Here is a 10,131-nt window from a genome sequence, read left to right as displayed (position 1 = left end):
TCCTGAGCAGCTCAGGGCTCTGCCTTCTCTTCTTCGTGGATGAGGCTCTCGGGCCCTTCTTTTGAAGGGCACTGTGTGCCTGGGGGCCTTCCCCTGTTGGAGGGCCTGTGGCTGCAGTTGGGCTGTGGCTTTCAGCTACGCCGCTCTGCTCCTCCACAAAGAGGAGAAGGTTGGAGTGCTCCGGTGTTCCTCATGCCAGGCATTGTGGCCATTTTCTCCCCTACTGGTGAATTCATGCTGCTATGTCTTTTTCTTCAGTTTGTCCTGTGTTAACTGAGGTCAAGTGACCTGTCCCAGAGCTCCTCAGTGGCGTTTCCAGACGTGCCCCAGGGTGAACCCGTTAAGAGAGTCTCTGGTACTGTGAAAGTGCTGCTTGGCTGCTCGTAATGCTCAGTCTCTCCAAAACATGGAATGGTGGCTGTGCCTCTGCTTTTTCTGTCTGTGTTTGTTAGCCCAGCGCCGTTTCCCATATCCGGGTAGATGTGGGAAATAATGATTCCTTCTCCCCAGAGCACAGATGATGCTACTTCTAACTACACCTACAGGATAGAGATCCAAAGTCATGGTTCCTCCTCTAGAAACCAGGCATCCCGTGTCACCAGAGCTGTTACCACCAACATAAACCCTGGAACCTTCTATAATTTCACTGTATTTGTAGGAGTAACTGACAGTGTTACTGAAGCAAAAGAAATATAAAATGCAGTAAAAATAAATACTCACATCTTTTTTTTAACTAAATCTGTTTCTTCTGGAACAAAATTCTGCTTCTCTTTAGTTTCTCAAAATAATACTGCTTTTTAATAACAAAATAATTTAAAACATGAGCCTTTTGCCACTGTATTTGGATGTGCAAATGCTACTTGATCAAGAGAGGAAATAAATTTGTTATGTTACAGTTGTAGAAGTCATAAGAGTTTTGATCTTGAAGGCCAAGTTTTAGAAGATGTTCAGTTTAGAGGCACCTCTCTTCTCAGTGTTTTTCCTACATTAACTTTTTTAATAGGTCCTTGTATCTTTCATAAAATTGCAGTTTTTATATTGTGTCCTGTAGGACTCTGATACAAAGTGACGTGTTGTAGTTGCTGCTCTTAAGGAGGGCTGCTGCTGTGCTCTTAATACACGGAGCTGATACTCGTTCCTTGTTGGCTGAGAGTCCTACATAATTATACAGGGAGTTAGTATCAATCTACATACTCCTCTAAAAATGTTCTTAGAGTGGTATGTTCAGTGGCGAGCAGTAATTTATAGACAGGATTTATGAAAAGACAGCTTTTCTATTTACTACAATACTTGATTTCTTACTCCTCTATTTTTTTTGCAGTTCCTGCTTTAGTGAATTCATTTCAGTGTGAACCAGTGGCCAAGGAGTCTTCCCTAATGCTGAAGTGGGAATGTCCTTCTGGTAACAATTCTGGCTTCAAAATTAAAATATTGAATGGTACATGGGGAAGAGAAGAACAGGCTCCATCCTGCATGAGAGAAGGCTCAGAAGAAACCTTCAGAACAGCATCTTTAGATTTTTTCAGCACCTATACTGTTACTATTGCAACTCTTTCAAATAGTTCCGAAAGCCCTTCCGTGCAGAAAATGTGCAGTACAAGCATTACTGGTAAGCGTTAAGATCTGAGAATGAACAATAGTCATAGAACCAAAATATTAACATCATGACTGCAGAATAAGAGACTTGCTGTGCAGTACCTTATCGGCCTAGAGGTTAGGGATAACAATGCCAAGCCTAACGTGACACGCAGTAAGTATGCGTTACATGACCAGCATCGTTATTGCAGCGTTTTCTTGTTTGGAAAACTTCTCTTTATCAGTCATTAAGGTTCTAAAAATTATTTGTTTGTAGACCCACCTACTCCAAGCAGAGCTCCGTTTGTCAAGGCAATCAGTCACAGCTCATTGTCTGTTGAATTCTCTGATTTTGAGTCAGTGAACGGACCGTTAAAAGCCTACGCAGTGATGATCACAACAGGAGAACAAGGTAAAATGTTATAATGTTATCTTGTAGCTGCATGAAACAGTTTATCAGACAGAATTATGTTTTAAACTCTAAATAAGTGTTAAATGGATAAAGAGCTGACTCAGTATTTTCAATCACCTTTCAAAAGTCATGAGGCAAATACCTTACTTGCTTTGAAGTCAGACCACTCCTTGTTTTGAGAAAGCCACTGTTTTCACTCAGCCTTGCCTGGCCGGACTTGTCCGTTTGTGTCTTGTGCATTGCCCCTGTGCCTTTGCCATCTTGCTTTGCCAGTGATTCCTGCCGCAAAAAACCTTCTGTTTGCCCACAGAATAAGTAGAGAGCTACTAATAAAATCAGGTTTGTAATGTGTGATGTTTTTCTCTTCCCTGTAAAGGGAAAAAAAACCACCCCAAAACAGAGAGCTTTCATTCTGATTTTACTTTAAACCTTTTCATTAGCTGAGAGAGGTGTTGCAGGTGGAAGGCTGACTAGCATTGGCAGCATTACATGCCATGGGAGGTTGAATGCTGGGGAAAGCTAGAGGGTCATCTATCAAAGTTAAGGCACTGACCTTTGAAGTGTAGGTTCTAGTTGAACTGGTTTTTTTATTTCTGCTGTTGCACTGGGGGAATAAAGGAGCTGATAGACATAGTTTCCTCCAGGTGGGATTTGAAACTCATGCTTATCCTTTATCTTAACACTGGATGTTCATCTTGCAGCTCTTTGACTGTAGATCTTTCCTTTGTGGTTTTCCATACAATATCTGTCCAAGAAATGCCTGCATATAGCTATATATATAGTACATTAGATTAAAACAAATAACACTGGGGGGTAGGGGGTAGTTCAGTAAATTCTACTGCAGTAAAAGATATTGCTGCTGTTCTGTTCCGCTCAGCCTTTCATTTTGGGCAGTATTTATGGAGTAATGACAACTGTGGTTAATGTGACACACTGTATTGCCAGCTCAGCCACTGTGCCAATTGATGCAAAATCAGTGCATGATGTGTTCCATATATATTCTTGTTTTTTCCTGAAGATTGTGGATCTTTGAAGTCTCAATTGAGCAGCACATACGAAGATTTCAAGAAGATGAGAACAGTCACCTATGTAACATATGTCATAGATACAGAGCAGGCAAAATCTCCTTCCTCCCACTCTCAGAATGGTACAAACATCGTTAACGTAGGCAAGGGAAACACAATGTATGGCTACGAAAACGGCCCGTTGGTTCCGCTTTGTTCATACAGGTATTTATCTCAAACTGCTGTTTGGTTAATTTTGCTGCAGTTGAAATCTAAAAGCTCATCTAACAAAAAGATTACAGATCTTGCATAAGGCTGTTAAAACCATGTAATGTAGCTGCTGGTGTCTTTTTTTTCTTCTCCCTTATCAACAGGGCAAGTGTTGCAGGTTTCACTAATATAACCTTTACTGCGGCCAACATCATTGTGGGGAAAGATAGTTATGTATCGTTTTCACCCTGTTCTGAGGCGGTTTTGCTACCCCAGGATCCAGGTATAGTTAAATACACGACTGGCAGCTTGGCACATAGCATGTGGAGGTTCCTTAATTATGGCAAGTCACAATAGCAAAACATCCTTTGGTTTCTCTGTGATCGACTATTCCTTTCTAGCTTTGCAGTGCCATTGCTCTGGAAAGTTGTACCTTGCCAGTTCTGTGGGTGACCCCTTTTTTCCATGTATGACCTGCTGTGGAAGTAACCGAAAGCCGTGCTGCTCACGCATGCTAAAGGGGATGGGACGGCAAAGTGAGAGTTTGGTACAGAAACAAGTACCAAAAGCAGCTGGTGTTCTAACAGTTCTGGTAAATCAGAAGTGGTTGTATTGGAATGCAGTTACTGGTCCTTTGATCCCAATTTTTTATTAATTTATCATCCTTTGTTTATTATTCTTCATGAGCTGTCAATACTGCTGCTGCCCAAAGACACAGTAGAGAAAAGACCTTTAGTAGAGCAGTGTGCGCTCTGTCGCTTGTGAGCATCTCTTGTAGCATGTTGATTGAGTTAAATCATTACCAAAGAGGTAAATCAGCAATGAATAATACTTGTTCTCCTTTATCAGGTGTAATTGCTGGAGCCATTATCGGATCCCTTTTAGCTATATTGGCTGTGGTCGCTATAGGGGGTTTCATATTTTGGAGAAGGAGAAGGTAATGCGTGTTCGTTATTGTATTCATTGTGACGAGGAACACCAGTATTTCACCTCTGTATCTTTCTCCTGAAGAGCCTTTTCCTGTTTTATACACTTCTGTCATGGTGCTTTGAAACACATTCTATTAAAAATTTTGTTTGTGTGTTGCAGATAAGAGTTAATGTATCAAACTAGTTAAATGACTGTGTTCAACCCCTTGGTTACAGACTCATGAGTTAGGATTTGGTTTGTGTAGCTCTTCTGGATTCTCCTGCATGCTGAGGGAGTAATTAAGTGAGAAGTAAGCAAACATCACAAATTACTGTGCTAAAAGACATATCTAGTTGTATCTTAGGTGGTTTTATCTTAAATTATCACACTTTTTAATTGCTTGATGGCCTGTCACATGAAACTTCCCTTCTGGAGTTTCCAGAAGCTGAGTTGCCTAGAGTTTGATCTGGTCTCTCCATTTCCAGTCTTTTCCAAATAATCTGGGACTTAAGAGTCCACAAAGGCTTTCTCCTGCTTCTGGTCAGGTGGTACATCGTTTGGAAAGAGGGAGCTGTAGGGCCTTTAGTCCACTTTTCTTGGTTTCTTTGATTAACTGCTGTTCTTTTCACACTGTTGTCCAGTAGCTGTGGACAGCAGTGAGAAGAGCTTCCTTTAGAGCTAGGAACCCTTCTTTTCATTCAGCTGCCTCATGTCACTCTTGAGCACTTAGGAGAGGGATTCTGGGTTTAGTATCGATTCTCCGGAGATGTTAGCTAGCGATGCAGATCCCGCAGGTGTACTTCACCACACTGTGCTTTGTGTTCGGGTGTTATACGCTGATTCCAGCAGAAACAGTCCCATTGCACAGCATCACTGAATGAAGGATTAAGTATTTTATTCTTACTCCAGATTTAAGGTTTGCCTCAGGAGGGTTTTGGTTTTTGGTGGGGGTTTTTTGGGTTTTTTTATACAGAATGAGATGTTTTAAAAGAAATTGTTCTGAACAGGCACAGGAAATAGCTGTCATCAGAAATCTCATATGCATTCCATTAAATTCTACTGGGAACCTATTGTGGTGTTCTCTTTTGCCTTATAGGAAAGATAAAAGAAATACTGAAGTGTCCTTTTCTCCAATTAAGTAAGTTCATATCCTTTCACACATTCTGAAAACATTCTGAGCTCAAGCGATATTTGGAACGCTTACTCTGAACTCCGATACTTGTTTTCTGTGCAGCTTTATGTAGAATGTTGTAGTATTAATTCCTCACAGAATTTAAAGACTACCAGTCCTCAGACTAAAAATAATCATACTGATGAAGACTTCTAGAGCTGCCACGGGGATTTGAGTGCTCACTTCATGAATGGCTGTTAGACACACAAATGCTCCGTGCAGTTTTGAAAGACAGGATGTTTGAGTGAACCACAGGCTGCTGTGCACATTGAGGAAACAATCCAAACTGTTGATAACATGCACATAGGCAAAATTCTGCACTGTGGCCTGAATTCTGCTTTGCTTTATGACAGCTTTGTGCTGAGCCATTGATTCAGATAATGTTGGGATTGTAAAAACTGGCCATGGGAGGGTACCCACAACATGCTGGAAGTCACAGGCGGTGCAATTGGATCACATTGTTGCTTCTTGCACCAGTTTTTGTGCTGATGGAAGGGCATGGCTGGAGCATCCCCTGAAATCCCACCTGTGTAGACTTTGATAGTTGGCGTAAAATACACCAGGGAATGGGGCCAATCTGATGCGAGTCACGCAGCGGCTGACTGACACCTCCTGTGATGTTCTTCTCCTTGGTTTAACAGATCAGTTAAATGCTATGCTTGATATCCTGTCCCCTGTAAATGCCCAGTTTTGTGGCTGCTACTAACAGTCATGCTTTCATTCTTAGATTCACGTAGTGAAAAGTACACCTGCATGTGTCTAATCAACCTTTTTTTCTTCCCCCTACCCTCCCCTGAAGAGTCAAGAAGTAAGTAAAGCACCCTTTCTAACACATTAACTGAATTCATGGTTTATTTACCTAATACCAGTTACTAATACATGGCTTTTCTCATTTTAGATCAAAACTGGTTAAAGTGGAGAACTTTGAGTCCTACTTTAAGAAGCAGCAAGCTGACTCCAACTGTGGTTTTGCTGAAGAGTATGAGGTACGAGCCCTCAGTGGAGAGAGCTTCATGACAAATATTTTTGGAAAGGCAAATTGGCTTTCCTCTGGAGCATAAGACAGACCTAGTGAAGGGGAAGAGAAAGGGACCTTTATTATAGGGATTGTTAAGCTGCATGTATAGCCTTTCCTCCCCTGGTTCAGCTCCAGATTTAGTTGAAGTGCACGATAAATACTTCACATCCTGAACCATATCTCTGCCTGTGAGCTTATAGCATGGCCTGCTGCTCAGAGCTCTCACCAGAGCCAGGATCTGCAGGATTCTTGCCCTAGTTGCACTACAGAGTTTGCCTAGGAAAGTTATTTAACTCCCCTGTACTTCAGGTTTTTCAATCTTGTTTCTGTTTTTCTACACGGCAAGACAGGTCTCTAGCTGATGTCACTGACTCGTGTAATGCGGAGGTGTGATTTGCAAACCACACCCGGGAATGGCTGAAGGAGCAGCCAGAGAAACAGCAATAGTGATCTGCTTAGTGACTATAACTGTTTTTCTGTGAAATATGCTAAAGCTCAATTGTTATAAGGTACAAAAGACAGGAATCAAATGTCGGTGAAGTAATTCAGTGTTGCTATGACTGCTCTTAAAGAATCTCTTTTTGATCTCCTTGTAGCTCTTACTGGACTTTCTTCTTTCCAGGTCAAACTCTGTCCCTTTGCTTGTACTTTGCAGGCTGGTGCTCTGCCTTGCCTTCCTCTCAGATTTGGCTTCCTTCAGTCCTTTTGTGAAGTAGTTGCTCCCTCTCTCCCTGTAACGTCTCCAAGGCTTCTGCTACGTTCACTGCCTTGGGCTCAGAATGAGTGTGCAGTTGATGTCAGTGTATTTCTGCACTGTTTCTGGGCTTCTAAAGCCCACTGCTGGGTTTTAAACATGCTACGATTCCTACATTCTGTATTAATCCCTTCTCTGTCCAATTTCACCACTGTCACCATCCCACACCATTAAAAGCTGATTTTTATCATCATGTATCCCAGTTCAACATGCCTACTTCTACAGCCGAGAGTGTTGGGAGTATCAGTCTCGGGCATGTGTTTCTGTATGATTCCCAAACCAGGACCAGGTGCTCATGAATCCTTCTTTTATTGTAGGAACTCAAGTCTGCTGGTGTTCATCAGCCCAAATTTGCTGCTGAACTTACTGAGAACAGGGGAAAAAATAGATACAACAATGTCTTACCATGTGAGTTACTCGTTTAGGTTTTGCACTTTCTACTGTTTGAGTTTTTAGGTGGAAAAACTTGGGGTAATCTGTCTTTAATAGTACCCAGAGGTTTCAAAGAGGGATTAATGTCCCCAGTTTCCAAACCAATTAATTTGGGCTGCTGCTTTCCCAGCATCACTGTATAAGCAAACTTAAAGAGCATTCCCTCAATGTTCCCTAAAGTTCCCAAACTTTCCCTCAAGAAAGCTCCTTAAAGAACTTTCCCTTAATTAAATAATTTTAATTTTCCACTTGTGAGAAACTTGCAGTCCGGTTAGTGGTTGACTCCGGACAGACGGATGTGCAGAGCTCTGGGAAATATTAAGACCCTGCTGGCCAGCTCTGCAGGTGAACCGAGAGCCTAAGCCCCGCCAAGCTGTCTGCGGACACCCCAGCGCAGCAGGGCGTCAGAAGGAATTGGAAGGCGAACAGTGAAGGGTACTTTGGGATGCTTTGGAGGGAAAACATCTGCTGCAAAGGCAGCAGGGGACAAATTTACCTATTTTTTTCCAGTAGTTAAAACTGTATTAAATTTTGTATTGCATTAAAAATCTATAAATATGCAAAACCAACAATGCACTCATTTTTCTGAAGGCTTTCATGATAAAAATTTTAAACTGCTGTCATTCATGACTCCTGAAGTTACAGTCTTATTCTTAAAATGCACGTTGTTCTAAAACCTTTTGTGTAGAAACCATACATGAGATGAGCAGTATTTTGCTGAAAGGTTCTAGTCCTAAAATCCATCGTTTTCTTTTCCCTTTTTCTTTCTGCAGATGATATTTCTCGTGTTAAACTTTCAGATCAAGGCTCTGCGACTGATGATTATATTAACGCAAACTATATGCCTGTAAGTTGCTTTGTTAGTTGAAATTAAATATAATGTGTATTTTTATGATGTGTGCTTAACAGATCATAGGGATGTTTAAAATTGGCTTCTTGTGTCTCAGTGATGCGGGGGTGTGTGTATATTTATTGGGGTGTTTTTATTCTTCTTCTCAGGGCTATAACTCAAAGAAAGCGTTTATTGCTGCACAGGGTCCTTTACCCAATACTATAGACGACTTCTGGCGCATGATTTGGGAAAAGAATATCTACTCCGTTGTTATGTTGACAAAATGTGTTGAACAAGCCCGGGTATGTGTTTGCTGAAATGGAACTGTCTCTTGAAGATGGTTGGATCTCTTCTAATTTTGCTGTTACCCTAGTAGGCTGGAGACTGACATCTTTCTTTTACCAACATCCACTTACTGGAAGACTGCTAAATTAAATAAGCCCAGTGATTTTTAGCTTATTCCCATTTTTATATCTGCTGACTACCAGAATAGATTGTCTCAGGAGGGTTGTGGTATCTGTTTAAGGGTGGGTTCTTTTCCCTAAAGAATTATTTCTGGGGAGCTTTTCCTGCCTTGGGATAGGCCACTGGGAAGGGTGACGTGCATTTGAAGGCAGACTACCAGCCGGTTGCTGTTAGCTGTGTGTAATGTGTCTAACCTTCTAACTCTAGACAAAATGTGAGCAATACTGGCCAGAGAAACAATCCAAGAGCTATGGTGGCATCATTGTGACAATGGTCGCGGAGGTTGTCCTTCCAGAATGGACAATAAGGGACTTCACTGTAGAAAAGGTGAGTACCCCCCAGCTGTCAGCTCCGTACCACTCTCGGGAGAAGTGCTTTATCCTATCAGTGTGACTTCATGTCAAGCCTCACTGGAGTGACGGAACATCATCATTTCACTAAAATGTAATCAAATTCAGAGTTATCTGAGGGAAAAGAATGAGTGGTTTATTTAATCTGAGACTTTGAATGTGTTGGTCTGCTTTCTGCCAAAAGTCTGATTTAAAATCTTTCACGCCGTTTACTGACAGCAAGGTTCTGGAGGTAGTTATGTAAATGCACCCATTTATATCCCATGGCTTCCCACATCAGTGTTCTAGTAAGGTATCCAGAGTTGGGAATGAGTTGTCAGTAAGACTCTTCCTGTGGCAGAGAGGGATCTCCCAGCACAATCCAGCCTGCTCATGGGAGTTACTGAGTGCCCCATCAGTGATCCCACAGCTCCTGCTTCCAGGAGACTTGCACCAAAACTGGTGCTTATGCAGATACTTGTGATATTTGCTGGACTGCACAGTTAGCCCCGTCTCTGTTGGCAGATCTAATGCAGCAGAGATGATCTTGGAGTAAAGTGAAAAGGAAATTATTTCAAAGTATTCCCTTCCAGAGCGGGAGGAGGAGGGAAGCGGAAATACTATTGGTCGAGTTACTGCACTGTTTCTAACAGGCATCGTTAATGGAGCTGAGCTGTGCCCACTGCATATGGCAGGAAGCCCTACTGTTGCTCCTCTGAAGCCCCTTCGTTTTCTTTTGTCTAACGTGTATTCCTCTAGTCCGACACGCCAGAGAGCCACACAGTGCGGCAGTTCCATTTCACCTCCTGGCCAGATCACGGGGTGCCAGAGACAACAGACCTTCTCATCAACTTTAGACACCTCATTCATGAGTACAGCAGCCAAAATCCAATCGACTCTCCGACTCTGGTGCACTGCAGGTAGGAAGAACATGTTTGTTCTTAGACACACTTTTGTCTTGTGGCTTTTTTAAGAACAATTCTTTTTCAGTTGATTAAAAAAAAAATACTATGAGAAAAC

The 10,131-nt window shown here is 42.0% G+C and overlaps 1 protein-coding gene across 1 annotated transcript in view; it reads left to right on the top strand.

Annotated features, from left to right (window-relative positions):
- Nucleotides 1-480: 480 nt before the first annotated feature.
- Nucleotides 481-10,131, top strand: part of PTPRJ (protein tyrosine phosphatase, receptor type, J) — an 11,234-nt gene continuing 1,583 nt past the window's right edge. The window contains exons 1-14 of the mRNA XM_010151329.1: nt 481-690; nt 1,303-1,609; nt 1,853-1,987; nt 3,006-3,216; nt 3,366-3,484; nt 4,051-4,138; nt 5,207-5,248; nt 6,081-6,089; nt 6,180-6,267; nt 7,371-7,461; nt 8,259-8,332; nt 8,485-8,619; nt 8,990-9,109; nt 9,871-10,031. Of these exons, the coding sequence (XP_010149631.1) occupies nt 481-690; nt 1,303-1,609; nt 1,853-1,987; nt 3,006-3,216; nt 3,366-3,484; nt 4,051-4,138; nt 5,207-5,248; nt 6,081-6,089; nt 6,180-6,267; nt 7,371-7,461; nt 8,259-8,332; nt 8,485-8,619; nt 8,990-9,109; nt 9,871-10,031 (1,790 nt within the window). The remainder of the gene's footprint in view (nt 691-1,302; nt 1,610-1,852; nt 1,988-3,005; nt 3,217-3,365; nt 3,485-4,050; nt 4,139-5,206; nt 5,249-6,080; nt 6,090-6,179; nt 6,268-7,370; nt 7,462-8,258; nt 8,333-8,484; nt 8,620-8,989; nt 9,110-9,870; nt 10,032-10,131) is intronic.

Source organism: Eurypyga helias, unplaced genomic scaffold, assembly GCF_000690775.1.
Source record: "Eurypyga helias isolate BGI_N326 unplaced genomic scaffold, ASM69077v1 scaffold6475, whole genome shotgun sequence".
In the NCBI taxonomy this organism is placed as follows: Eukaryota; Metazoa; Chordata; class Aves; order Eurypygiformes; family Eurypygidae; genus Eurypyga; species Eurypyga helias.
Note: the sequence above shows the minus strand (reverse complement) of the source record. Positions and strands in the feature narration are given on the sequence as shown.